The 13,990-nt window shown below is 49.4% G+C and overlaps 1 protein-coding gene across 2 annotated transcripts in view; it reads left to right on the top strand.

Annotated features, from left to right (window-relative positions):
• The window catches only part of Vangl2 (VANGL planar cell polarity protein 2), a 28,165-nt gene extending 14,973 nt beyond the window's left edge, over positions 1 to 13,192 (top strand). For both annotated transcript variants that reach the window (XM_050143095.1, XM_050143096.1), the window contains exons 4-8: positions 2,073 to 2,680; positions 3,437 to 3,573; positions 4,067 to 4,202; positions 8,293 to 8,524; positions 9,386 to 13,192. In XM_050143095.1, the coding sequence (XP_049999052.1) occupies positions 2,073 to 2,680; positions 3,437 to 3,573; positions 4,067 to 4,202; positions 8,293 to 8,524; positions 9,386 to 9,646 (1,374 nt within the window). In that variant the 3' untranslated portion in view covers positions 9,647 to 13,192. The remainder of the gene's footprint in view (positions 1 to 2,072; positions 2,681 to 3,436; positions 3,574 to 4,066; positions 4,203 to 8,292; positions 8,525 to 9,385) is intronic.
• Positions 13,193 to 13,990: the final 798 nt, after the last annotated feature.

Raw genomic sequence — 13,990 nt, 5'->3', positions numbered from 1 at the left:
AATTCTCCAGGACAGAGGGAACTGCTGTTTCTGTTCTAACTTCTGACTCATTGCACTCCCTGGGTCGAGAGGACAGTCCTGGAATTGAGGAGCAACAGGGTTTGCAGTGACAGAGATTGCCTAAATCTTCTTATTCCTGAACTTCCTTCTTGGGAGTATCTTAGGCAATTGAGACTCTTAGCTTCTTTTTCCTAAAAAAAAGGGTGGGGGGGGGCGCGGAGGGCAGACCTGTCTGACATTGGAAGCTCATTTCTTTCCGTGATACCAAGCTTCATAGATTTTTGAAGTGATCTTGATCACTCCTGTTGGGGTAGGGTTCCCTAGGCCTTGATCCTTGAGAGGGTAGACAGTGTATCTGGGGTCACCGGGTGAGGGTGTGGTTCCACCCCCACAGCCGACAGTGGCCAGCGTTTCTACTTTCTACATTCAGTTTGGGTTCTTCCCCCCTCCTTGGGAGAGGAGATTCCTCAGCCCTCTAGTCACTGGCTCTTCTAGGCCACCCCCCTTCACTGCACGGTGTGACTCGGTCCTGTGGCCTGCATCCCCTGGGCTTCAGGGTATGACTCCATATGCCCAGGCTGTCCAGGAAGTGAATTGTGGGTACTGGAAGTCCCGGTGTCCTGGAACTTCTTTGGAGGATGGTCTCTAGCCACTGCAGAGAAGCAGATGTGGGCACATCACACTCTGGAGAGCACCTGAGGCACCCAGCCTGTCCACTGCTTACCTCCACAGACCCAAACCATGATTGTTCCGATGGCTACCCCATGTAGCCTGAGGTACTCCCATGGTGACCCTGAGTCTGCAGTGTGTTTCCCATATCCTATTTAGATCACTCGCCAGCCGTCTTGTCTCCCTTTATCCCTTGTGGGAACACCGCAGTAGCTGCTCATGGTTGAAGAATAGATGGCTTTTTCAAAAGATGAGGTCTCCTGTAGCTCAGTCTGGCCTTGAACTTACTAATACAATTGAGGATGGCTTTGACCCGCTGATATTTCTTCCTCCATCTCCCCAAGTGATAGGATTACAGGCATGTAAAAGCCCCTGGCTTTTTTTTTTTTTTTCTTCTTCCCTCTTTGAGACTGTCTTGATCTGTGGCCCAGGCTAATCTTGAGCTGACACGATCCTCCAGCTTCAACCTCCTGTGCGCTGGGATCATAGTCATGCATTACCTCACTTGACCGGGATAGATGCCTGTTGCTTAGCCTGGCATTGCCACATGGCCTGCACAAGTGGCTTTTGACTTCCCCTTCCCAGGCACTTCCAAGCCCCTGATTTTGGATGCTCAGCGCTCTGAATCTCTGCCCTGAATGTCTGTCTCTGGCTTCTATTGAAATTGTGGACTTCTGCAAGAGCTGTAGGAAACTTAGGAGAACCCTAAGTTGAAACAGTTCCTGGGCATCTTGTTGAAGTGCAGACTGTGGCTTGGTAAATGTGGGGTGGGCCTGTGGTTCTGCGTTTCTCGCGTGCTCCCAGGTGACTGCCACACTGCTGGTCCACAGGGTGTTCTGACTAGCAGCCCCTGGGGATCATTTAGTTCAGAGTTCCCAATCTTGGCTGAACATTATAATCATCTCGGGACTGTTTTAAAAAAAGGTTGACAAGCAGATCTCACTTTGCATAATTGGTATGTTTTCCAAGCTCCCCAGGGTGATTCTAATGTGTGCAGCTGGGGTTGGGAACCACTAATTCAGAAGAGCTTTTGCACGTCACCCGCTGCTGGGGGGGTCAGCTCGGGTCCTATCACTCTCTGGAAACTGCCTGTTTTGCCTGGCAAGCCTGCCCCTGGGTCATTGTTACTGTCCCAAGATGTTCCCTTGGCAGTTGTCCTGTGCTGTTTTCTGAGGGTCACCGCTGCATACGTGGCGTTTCCCTCCCCAGTCTCTGTGCAGCTCCCCGAGGATTTGGGTTTTATATTGCAATTCCTGCAACAACAAGATGGGCGCATGGTGGAGCTCAGCATCCTCCGATGACGGTGTATTTGTTGATTCCCCTTCTTTCTGCTGTCTCCTTTCTCCTGTGCGCCCCTGTCTTCTCTGCTTACCTTTTCTCCTTCGTCCCCTTCCCGACTGTAGGATGACAACTGGGGAGAGACAACAACGGTGGTCACAGGCACCTCCGAGCACAGTATCTCCCACGATGACCTCACGCGCATCGCCAAGGACATGGAGGACAGTGTGCCGCTGGACTGTTCACGCCACTTGGGCGTGGCAGCAGGGGCCACTCTGGCGCTCCTCTCTTTCCTCACCCCGCTGGCTTTCCTGCTTCTGCCTCCACTACTGTGGCGGGAGGAGCTGGAGCCGTGTGGGACAGCGTGTGAGGGCCTCTTCATCTCCGTGGCCTTCAAGCTGCTCATCTTGCTCTTGGGCAGCTGGGCTCTGTTCTTCCGTCGGCCCAAGGCCTCGTTGCCCCGAGTCTTCGTGTTACGCGCCCTGCTCATGGTGCTCGTCTTCCTGCTTGTTATCTCCTACTGGCTCTTCTACGGCGTGCGCATCTTGGATGCGCGGGAGCGCAGCTACCAGGGCGTGGTTCAGTTTGCTGTTTCGCTAGTGGACGCCCTACTCTTCGTGCACTATCTGGCTGTAGTTCTGCTGGAGTTGCGCCAACTCCAGCCCCAGTTCACGCTTAAGGTCGTGCGGTCGACAGACGGGGCCAGCCGCTTCTACAATGTCGGGCATCTCAGGTAGGGGTGCATGGCAGTAGGTGGGACAATGCATAGGACAAAGATGAGACCTGAAAGGGCTTGAAGGGAGGGGGAGGGTGTGGTGGTGGGAACTGTAAGCGATGGATGGGAGGGGCTGGATGGAAGGGAGCGTGTAAGAGAGAGATCAGCGATATTTTCAACCTGATGGCAAAGTCATATGGAGACTCGTGGGCAAGATGCCTGTGGGAGTTGTGAACTGTGAGGGATAGGCAGTTCAAAATCAGGAGTCTTAGGGGAGGGTGGACCAAAGGAGAGAGAGATATGGGCTACCAACAGAAGATTTCTAACCTTTTCTTGGAGGCACAGCTTCCTGAAAGTAGTCAGCGAGATGAACTGGTCAGAGGATGGGCTGCCTGAGGGAGGGATAGAAAGTAACCTCCTACCAGGCTTATGGGCAGGATGTCTCCCTCCCTCCCCCTGGCTGTGCGGAGCATCAGTGACACCTCCCAGGTCCTGTCAGTAACCTTGGGAGAATGTTGGAGGGGGATGAGGAGACCTCTGGCTGGGGCCCTATTTACCCCTGGGCTTCAGCATGGTAGGAAATGACTAGGAGACCCAGTCTTGGGAAAGGTTAGGGGCCTGGTAAGTAGATCCCAGGCTTGAGCCAGGCTTCCTGGAAGCAGCTTGTCCCTGTCATGTGTCCTCTCCAGCCCTGCCGACCTGCCCTGATGTGTCCCTTCCCCTGTGCCCCTTGTCTGTCCCTTCTCCCTCCCCCTCCTGCCGTCTCCCCAACAGCATCCAGCGAGTGGCAGTGTGGATCCTGGAGAAGTATTACCATGACTTCCCTGTCTACAACCCCGCCCTCCTCAACCTGCCCAAGTCCGTCCTGGCCAAGAAAGTGTCTGGCTTCAAGGTGTATTCTCTCGGAGAGGGTGAGCGGCCCTGCTCCTCCGCCCCTCCCGGCCTCTTCCTAAACAGGACTCCAAGCTACTTCCCTTGCCTTTTCCTTTCTCTGGCCTGTGTCCCAGCCTTCTCTGTTCTGTCATTTCCCTTGACTTCAGGTAGCTGGTCTTAGCTGCTGATCCTTTTTATGCTACGGTGTGTCCCCTGGTTTAGCACCTGTGTCTTCTCATACCCCTGGTCTCTACCCTTCGGCCCTGAGCTGCAAAGTCTCCTGCCTCAGGAGGCATATATGCAGGACTTCTGCCCTTCCAATGCCTTCCTGGTTGCTTTCCTGCAGCTTCTCCCAGAGGTAGCCAGGAGGGCTGGGACTGGGAGGCATTGCTGGGTCGGGGGGACGAATCCTTTGGCTGTGTCAGGCTTTTTCCCAGAGCTCCAGCAAAGTGTGGAGGCTACACTCTTTGTTCCTTTGTTTTTTTTTTTTTTTTTTTTTTTGACCATCTCCTCCATCCTGCTCCTGTGCAGAAAACAGCACCAATAACTCCACTGGCCAGTCAAGGGCAGTGATTGCGGCAGCGGCGCGGAGGCGGGACAACAGCCACAATGAGTACTACTACGAGGAAGCCGAGCACGAGCGCAGAGTGCGGAAGCGCAGGGCCAGGTGGGTACTGGCCGTGAGTTCAGGGCCCTGGCGAGTACCCGAAGGAGGGAAGAGCCAGGAGGCTGGGGAGGGCGAGCCTCTGGGATGGACTGGGGAGAGGAAGCATAAGAGGCCCCTAGACCACCTGGAGGTAGAGCAGTGATGATACAGGTTTGCGTAGTCATTTTCTAGTGCTTCCGTGACTGATTGCCACAGACTCAGCAGCTGTAAAACAGCACATTTATTACTGCTCTGTTCCCTGGGTCAGGTTCAGGTTTGCTGGACCTTGAAGGATAAATCTGTGTGGCTCTCCTGTGAGCCCGGGCTTTTCTTCCAAGTTCCCTGGCTTTTTCTAACAGGAGACTGCTCTTTCTGACTTTTGCTGCCCACAGGGAAAAGCGGTTTTCAGGCCTCAACGGATTATTTATTTGTTTGTTTGTCTGCTCATTATTTATTTATTTGTGTGTGTGTGTGTATGTGTGCGCGCGTGTGTGTATTTATGTGTGCATGCGTGTGAAGGTCAGAGGACAGTCTGGGCTATTGTTCCTCAGGTGTCATCCACTTTGTGTTTTGAGATGGTCTCTTCCTTGCTTTGGAGCTCACCAAGTAGGCTAGACCAAGCTGGCTGGCTCCCAGATGCCAGGGATCTGCTGGTCTTTGTTTCCCTGATGTTGAGATTCAAAGTATAGGACATCGACTTTGAGTTTTTTGTTTGTTTATTTTGTTGGGACAGGGCCTTGCTATATAGCCCTGGCTGTCCAGAAGCTCACTGTGTAGCTCAGGCTGGCCCCAAACTCACAGAGATCTGATGATATCTTGCTCTCAAGAGCTGGGATTAAAGACGTGTTCCGCCACGCCTGACCTCATTGGTAAATTTTTAAATGCCGTCTTCACGTCTTCCTTTGTCATAAGAACTTAAATCATGTCTGAAGACTCTTTCTCAGTGCCTGCTGCTACCAGGTTCCACCTGAAGCTTCTAGGATTTCACTGCAGAAGAGAGGAGCAGAAATATAGGACTAGAACATTCACCCTGCCCTCCGCCCACTTCCCATTTCTAGGTTTCAAGGGAGAGAGACGGCCCAATCTTGGTCTTAATGTAGCTTGGTGTCCCCTGGAGAGCAAAGACCACCAGCTCTAATTCTGTGACATTGCCTGTTGTCTTGGAAATGGTGCTTGTTGGAAAGAAACCAGTGAAGGCCCTTTTGCCATTTCCTCTGATTAGGGTCTTGGATATCACAGCTTGCCTGTCCCTCTTGGCACACGGGTTTATTTCTTCTCCCTGTTACCTTTCTTGTAGCTGGTAGGAAACTCTGGTTCACTTGAAACAAAAAGGTCTTTTCTAAAGAAACTTTACCAAGAAACGTAGGGAGGCATAAGGATGTACAGAAAGGAGACCTGCAGACAAAGGCATGTACTAGCCCATAGTTCCATCCTGAGCTTATGGAAGGTCCCCAGGTGTCTGGATTCTGGCATCCAGGCCTCACATCCTTTCTTGTCCTATCACTTCTGGTCATTCCTACTTTCAGGTCAAGGGTTTTGTTTCAGTTTTTAGACTTGGTGGGTACCATGCTCCTCGCTATCCTCGGCTCTTACCACCTGGGGTCATAGTTCCTTCACAGTCTTTCCTCATCTACTTGAGCCTGGCTTGAGGTCCTTAGAATCTGTTTATGTTTTTGTAGAAATGATATGTTGGCCTGTGCGGCTCGGTGCTATTAGTGTTGACTGATTTTTTATTTGTGTTTTTGAGATAAAATCATCTTTGTAGCCTTGACTGGCCTGGAACTCATTATGCAGACAAACTGACCTCAAACTCATCCAGGCCCTCTGCTAAACTGACTTTTCTCTTCTTCCTCTGTAATGTGTTTTGAGATTCACCTATGTGTTCTCTGTGTCCCCCTCGTTGCATGTTATTGCTGCACTGTGGTTCCTAAAATGCCCCTTGTTGTCTGAGGTTTCTGTCCTGCCCGGTTCCCACAGTCGTTAAGTCCCAAAGAAATCACACAGAGGTCTACATTAATCATAAACTGATTGGCCCATTAGCGCAGACTTCTTATTAACTCTTATAACTTACATTAGCCCATTATTCTTATCTGTGTTAGTCACATGGCTCAGTGCCTTTTTCAGCAGCGTAGTCACATCTTGCTTCTTCTGTGTCTGGACAGGACTGCAGAAGGAGCTTCCCTCTTCCCAGAATTCTCCTGTTCTCATTGACCCGCCTCTACTTCCTGTCTGGTTGTTCTGCCTATACTTCCTGCCTGGCTACTGGCCAATCAGCGTTTATTTAAAACATAATTGACAGAATATAGACAGTTGTCGCACACCAGCCCCTGACTTGCTGTCCAGTGTTAGGATTATAGTTTTCGTCCATCTAGATGAAGAAGCATCTTTTTAATGTTTCATTTTTTTTTAAAAAATTAAAAAAAATATTTTAGGGGCTGGATTGATGACTCAGTGATCAAGAGCACTGACTGCTGTTCCAGAGGATCCAGGTTCAGTTCCCAGCACCCACATGGCAGCTCACTGCTATCTGTAACTCCAGTTCCAGTTCTGGGGATTGAACTCAGATCATCAGACTTGCCAGCAAGAGCCTTTACTCCTGGCTCTGAAAATGACATTTCTATTCAGCCACAGTAGGACAGGCTGTGCTGACACCTGATTGGGGGGTGGGGGAGAACGAGACAATGGACAAACACACAAAAAGATTATTTTATGTGTATTAGTGTTTTGCCTGCATGTATGAATATTATGTGTGTACCTGCTGCCCAGGGAGGTACAAAAAGACATGGGATCCCTTGGACCTGGAGTTACATGCAGCTGTGACCTGTCATGTGAGTGCTAGGAACTGAACCTGGGTCCTATGCAAGAACAACAGGTGTGCTTAACCACCAGGCTGTCCTCTCTAGCCCCTTTTTAGTGTTGAGTTTATATCTCTACTTGCCTGGTGTCCTTCAGGTTTCATATGAATCCTTTACTTCCTTGGTCTGATTTTATTTGAATGTACTTAGTTTTTTGAGGTAGAGTCTCACTAAGTAGACCAGCCTGGTCTGGAACCTGTGATTCTTCTGCCTCCGCTTACCAAGTACTGGGATTATAGGAATACGTCATCTTTCCTGGCTCCCTTGCCAGTAATTAAATAATTACATTTATTTATTTATATGTCTATGTGGCCATGCACACTTCAGAGTTTATATGGAGCTTGGAGGACAATTTTTGCATGTGGGTTTTGTTCCTCCACCATGTAAGTCCAGGGATGGAACTCGGGTGTCAGACTTGGTGGCAAGTCCCTCTCCTGGCTGAGCTCTCTTACCAGCCTCCTCTTTTATTCATTATTTCAAAGGTTTTACCATTTCCTTCCTGATTTGTAGTGAATTCTTTGTGTATTTTAGAGAGCAGTTCTTTGTTGGCTTTAGCTACTGTAGATGTCCCGTGTTGTGTCTGTATTGTGTCCCCCTACCCCCACTCTGGTCCCCAGTCAAGTGTCAGCACAGCCTGTCCTACTGTGGCTGAATAGAAATAGCATTTCCAGGGCCAGGAGTAAAGGCTCTTGCTGCCAAGCCTGATGACCTGAGTTCAATCTCCAGAATCCATATGTTAGAAAGAGAAGGGATTTCTCAAACCTCCACAGAAGACATATGCATGCCTACACACACACACACACATAAATAACTTTAATAGTAATAATAAATGATGATGATAACGATAAATAAATAATAATGATGATAATGAGCCATTTCCCTTTACTCATATCTATTAATGTTTTTACATAGTATGGTGTGGTGTGGTATGGAGACTTTTCCTAGGGTACGGTGGGATACTTGGCCTTTTCAGTAACATAGTTCCTAGATGTCTTTCTGGATTTAATGTCAGGCCTGTTCACTTTAAGTCCCTTGTCTGAGTCCACTGAGTTCTACAACTGTTATTGTTGCCTGTGAGGAAAACATCCCCCCCCCCACCCCCATCTCTTAATCTCCAGGCGCTTGGCTCCAAATGGGCTTCTATGACTTCAGGGAGAGCAGGGAGGCCTGACCTCGCTCTGACTGCAGCAGTCAGAGCCAATGGGTGGAGGGTGGGACTGCAGTGGGCATCTGCTCCAGCTACTGCCTGTCCCCAGGCTTGTGGTGGCTGTGGAGGAAGCCTTCACTCACATTAAGCGGCTGCAGGAAGAGGAGCAGAAGAACCCCAGGGAGGTGATGGATCCCCGGGAAGCAGCCCAAGCCATCTTTGCGTCCATGGCCCGTGCTATGCAGAAGTACCTCCGGACCACCAAGCAGCAGCCTTACCATACCATGGAGAGCATCCTACAGCACCTGGAGTTCTGCATCACTCACGACATGACACCCAAGGTAGGCCTGCCACCTCGAGCCCTTCCTCTGGGTCCAGCTTCTGGTTCCCTTTGTTCATGGCTGCTCTTCCTTCCCTCTTCTTCCCTCTCTTTGTCTCTTCCTCACTTCTTCTCTGTCATCTCTTTTCTTGTCCCCACTCCACCTAGCCTGTCTGTGTGGAGTGGAGGAGGCAAGGGTAGGCTTTTGAACCATTTGGAGGGATGTCAGAGGCCTGTTGCTCCTCTTCATAAGGCTCTGAAATTTCTACATTCCAAGTCTCACCTTTACCCTCCTGACCCTTCACCCTCCAAGTAAGCTTTCTGCCTGTGCTTACTTTTAGCCATTGCTTGCCTCAACCCAGTTGCCAGCTTCCTAGAATGGCTTTCTCAGAGCCTTCTTTGGTGAGTGGGTGCTAAAGAGGCTGGGGATGTAGCTCAGTGCTAGAGCAGGCTCGAGTTCTTGACTTCAGTTACTAGCACAACACACAGGCACGCATGCACACACACACTCTGTTGCATGTATATCTTTGCTTGGCCCTCTTCTGTCTGCGTGCAGACCTATATGGCTCTAATCATATAAGCTGTATGGAAGGGGAGGAAGAAAGAAGGAAGAATGAGGGTCGAGTTGCCTGGGACGCAACCTGGTGCAGGGAACAGAGTGAGTTCTGGTCCTGACTGGAGCACTCTCACCTCTGCATGCCATCCTCCTCATCTGAATATTAAGCTTCTCGCAGGCTCTCTTCTGCTCACACATTTGAAGATACTTGTTCATGTGTATAGAATGAGCTCAGAACATCATGGCTGCCTTTGAAAGCTGTGTGGCAGAGGATGAAGGATGGGCGGGTGGGAGAGATGCCCAGGCAGTGTCTTTTCCCCTCCTCAGGCCTTCCTGGAGCGATATCTGGCAGCTGGACCCACCATCCAGTACCACAAGGAACGGTGGCTGGCCAAACAGTGGACATTGGTGAGCGAGGAGCCGGTGACCAATGGGCTTAAGGACGGCATCGTTTTCCTCTTGAAACGCCAGGACTTCAGCCTGGTGGTGAGCACCAAGAAGGTGCCATTCTTCAAACTCTCTGAGGAATTTGTGGATCCCAAGTCCCACAAGTTTGTCATGCGGCTGCAGTCGGAGACCTCTGTGTGACTCTACAGCAGTAGCAGGGCAGGGGGTATGTGGGGGGCTCCTGCAGAGTGGGCGTGGCTTGGGGCTCTGGCCCTGCCACATTTCTGCTGCCCTACTTCCTCTTGCTCTTGTTTTTGTTTTGTTTTGTTTTTTTTACTTGAATTAACTTATCCTGTATCTGGTCTCCACCCCTCTTCCTCAGTTTTCCCATGTAAATCTGGAGAGACCACCTTGCTTTAACAATATTTGGGAACCACTCTGCCTCCCCCCCAAGTTTGTATCACTCCAGGCTCTGCAGGAAACAGTGCCTCTTACCCTGTTCTTTCCCAAAGTGTCCACCTGGATGGAAGTCCCTTCTCAAAGGGCGCAGGACCTTCTTGATCTTGATTGTACCTTAACCCCGAGCTTCCACTTAACAAACCTAAGTTCTTAGAGCCCTGCTCTCCAGTGGTCCCTAATAGGATTTCTCTGGGGGTGGGGGTGGGGGACAGAGCTTTGACCCCAGAGAGCCATGGTGCCAAACTCTTGCGGGACAGCAGCTAACCCTATTCCCTGTGCCCACTCATAGCCCCGAGTCCCTGGGCAGGGATGGACCCGTAACAAGTCCCAGAGTTAGGATTCTCCCTGCGTGTTAACTTGCTTCCCGCTGTTACAGCTGTACTTTCCTGGTCCACACACAGACAGAACAAGTGGGAAGTCCCACTCAGGAGTCTTCTATGCTATTTCTGACTTGTGGGATCACATGATCATAGGCAAATTGAGGTGAAAACCTCTTTGACCACTTTACTAGGACTGTGGGGGAGGTTTGGTATTTCTTTTTTGGGCAAATTCTAAGGGGAAGGGTGGGACAACCCCCTCAAGTTGGAGAGACGCTTGTCACTGGCCCCTATCCCTCTGAACCACTGACCCTATCCCTCTGAGCAGTTCATTTCCACCCTTACCCGTGAAGGATGCGTGTTGACTTCTGTAGGGACTTTATGATGTGCAGACCCTGACCAACCCTAAGATGTGGTCTAAGACCATGGCCTAAGACATTTTTCTTTTCTGCACCAGCTACCCCAGTCCTGCTGACTTCCAACTCTAGAGACCTGTGGCCTCATCTCTTCTTAGGGGAGGGACCAGCAGCTCCTTCTCATCCCCTGCCTTAAGTCCGGTTCTTTGCCTCAGGGGTCTCTTTTCCATGGCCTTCCAGGGTCCCATCCTCTTCTCTCCCTGCCTCGCTTTCTAGGCTCTATACTGGGGTGAGGGACCAGGATTCCTGCCTTTTGTAGGTCTTAGCTCCTCACCCCATTTTAACTAACACAGCCTTTGCACCACATCTGAATCTCAGTAATTGAAAGCTCATTTTGAGCAGGATTCATTAACCCTCTAGTGGATATTTTCAGAGCAAATTTAAGCCCTTAAATCAGACACCTTTAAATTATCTTTTATCACCAGAAAGTAGAAACAGGAAATGTCCACATCCATCCTTCCAGGAGTCCGTGTGGGGGATGGTTCTGATGGCTGGGACGGAGCAGTGCCCCTGGGTCACGTCTCTTAAACAACTCCCAAAGCCCCTGCATAGCCCTTTCACTTCCCTGGAAATTTTGCTGGTGTTTGCCGTCCACTGAGATGAGGTACCCATTGATCTCTATGTGAGGCTGTGGGATCCATAGCCAACCACCCCTTACTGTTCCCACAGGAATGGGCTTTTGGAGCTGACTTAGGCAGGGCCTCAAGGTTAGCCTAGGGCTCTGGTAGAGGTTCCTGGATAGACTCCAGGGAAATAAATCTGTACTTGAGTCATGGGAAGGTATCTTTTCTTTCTTTCTTTCTTTCTTTCTTTCTTTCTTTCTTTCTTTCTTTCTTTCTTTCTTTCCTTCCTTCCTTCCTTCCTTCCTTCCTTCCTTCCTTCCTTCCTTTCTTTCTTTCTTTCTTTCTTTCTTTCTTTCTTTCTTTCAAAGCAGGTTTCAGAGGAGTCCTTTTGGGTCACATAAATACCTCACTATCCTGGAAAGCAGGGCCTGGATGGTGATTGGGGATCACTGCCTTTTTGGGCAAGAATGGGGTGTGGTGTTGGTTTAAGCAGTGGGTGGGGGTGGGCAGAAGGAAAATATTTGGGATCTTAGTTGATGCCCTAGGTTAGGGGCGCGGGGGCATTTATTTTAAGAACCTGCCATGTTTTTTAATCACTGTGATATTTTCATTCCTTTTCCCTAAAATGAAAAAGAAAAAAGTCTCTCCGACTCTCTGTCAAAGCACTAAGGGCTGTGACCAAGAATGGTATAGCGTTTTGGTCCTTTGTGTCAGAACTGTGGTATCTTTGTCTACTTTGGTTATCATGTTTTTTAAAATGTCAGGATGAATTGTCAAGAGTATAGCTGTGTGTGTGTGTGTGTGTGTGTGTGTGTGTGTGTGTGTGTGTGTGTGTGTGTGTGTGTGTGTGTGAGAGAGAGAGAGAGAGAGAGAGAGAGAGAGAGAGAGAGAGAAAGAGAGAGTGAGTATCTGTGTCTTTTGCTTCTCCAGAATAGGAAGCTGTCCTCATGCTGTGAACTGCTATGTGTGGGCGGCTGACTCAGTCCCTCTGAGCAGTTTCCCCCACCAATCTTGTCCCACCACTCACTCGGTTTCTATTCTTCCACTGGAGGAATGTGCCTACCCAGCCCAGCGCTATCACCGCAGGGGATGCTGTGCTGGCCTACTTCAGTGCCCTCGCTTGCTTCTCCATCTGTGTGGCATCCTAGCTCATCCCACTGCACACCTCGGCCTTTGTTTTTATGACCTTGGAGTGCTTACCTCTCTTCCCTCCACGCCAGGACACCGTGCCTAAGTCCTTCACCTACCTCACCACTCTGTCGCTATCCCCATCGGTCCCTTCCTGGTTTCTCCTAAATAAGTGTCTTTGTTCGCTCCGTTTTTATTTTATTGTCCTCCCAGTTCTTTCCATCTCTTCCCTTCTGCTTTTGGTCCTAGCCAGCCACAGCATTCCCACTGTAAACCGTGATTTAATAAAGACAAAGAGGCAGGATCCTGGGAGGTCCTCACTCCAAATGTCTGGTTTCCAGGCTTTGTGCTTGCCTTGTTGGTTGGGCCTCGCTCTGCCTTGTCCGTTCCTGGTGTCTGTCAGTCTCTTTTTGCCCCTTCTGTTCTCCCCGTGGGACAACATCTACTGATGGATTCTGTTCTGATGTGTGATTGTTGTAATTTGTTCTTCTGTGTGTAAAAGGAAGGGCCTTCTTGAATCTCTTCCAAGTGAGAATGTAATTTAGAATTTTCCATTGTTGGATCTAGATTTCTTATTCCTTTTCTTTCCCCCTTTTTCTTTTTCTTTTTTTCTTTCTTTCTCTCTCTCTTTCTTTTCTTTTTCCTTCTTTTTTTTTTTTTTGGTTACAGAGCTGAGATCTTGTGCATGCATGTAGAAAATTGTAAAATGTAAATTTTTTTTAATATATAAAAAGCTTGTTTTTACAGTTTGCAGTGGATTAAACATTATGGCAATTTTAGGGATTTTTTTTTCTTAAACATAGGAACTAAAACTGTACAAATTTTTTTTATATATAAAAATAAAGACATTTGACTTTTGTGGGGGTATGCTGTTGCTTTTCTTTTTTCAAAGTGGGATAAAGGTGGTCGAGGAAGAGAGACTATGTGGCTGGGCAGCAGGGGGCAGTGTGAACTTTGTCTTGCTGCAGGCCTCAGGCAGCGTGGAGGAGAATGAGGGAAAATGAGAAAGGAAACTGCTTGCTGCTAACCCTCATTCTGAGGAGAGCTGCGATGGATAATCTCTGGGTCCTGGGGGGTGGAGGAGGAAGCGGAGGAGGGAAGGGGAGAGAGGGGTTGCTCTCAGCCCCTGTCTTCTCGAGTAAGTGTGTGTGTGCGCACGCGCGACCTCCAAGTGAGAACTGGAGTGGGCTCTCAACCAGAAGATGCTGATGTGACGGCTTCTCACGTTTCACTTATGAAAGTCCCCAAACTTCACCGCTGGTTTTATTTATTTTTAAACGGTGGATTCCTGGGGCTGAAGAGATGGCTTAGTGTTAAGAGCACTTGTTGCTCCTACAGAGGACTTGAGTTTGGTTCCCAGCACCCACGTTGGCAGTGGCTCATAACCACCAGCTCTAGGGGATCTGGTGCCCTCTTCTGGCCTTCTGCACGCACGCACGTGTGTATATAATCTTTTTCTTTTTTAAAATTCTTCTCTCACACAATACATCCCGACCACAGTTTCTCTTCCCTGCATTCCTCCTGTATAACTGTAACATGTATTCAGAGGAGCCTTGCAGGCGCTGTGGTTGTTGATTTAGTCTCTGTGAGCCCCTATGATCCTTGCTTAGTTGCTTCTCTGGACCATGTTCTCCTGCCCACCTTGACCCCTCTGGCTCCTAT

The sequence above is a fragment of the Alexandromys fortis genome, unplaced genomic scaffold (assembly GCF_014885135.2).
Source record: "Alexandromys fortis isolate MF-2015 unplaced genomic scaffold, M_Fortis_MF-2015_v1.1 scaffold_51, whole genome shotgun sequence".
Taxonomy (NCBI): domain Eukaryota; kingdom Metazoa; phylum Chordata; class Mammalia; order Rodentia; family Cricetidae; genus Alexandromys; species Alexandromys fortis.
The sequence above is the reverse complement of the archived record's forward strand: the minus strand, read 5'-3'. Positions and strand labels throughout refer to the sequence as shown.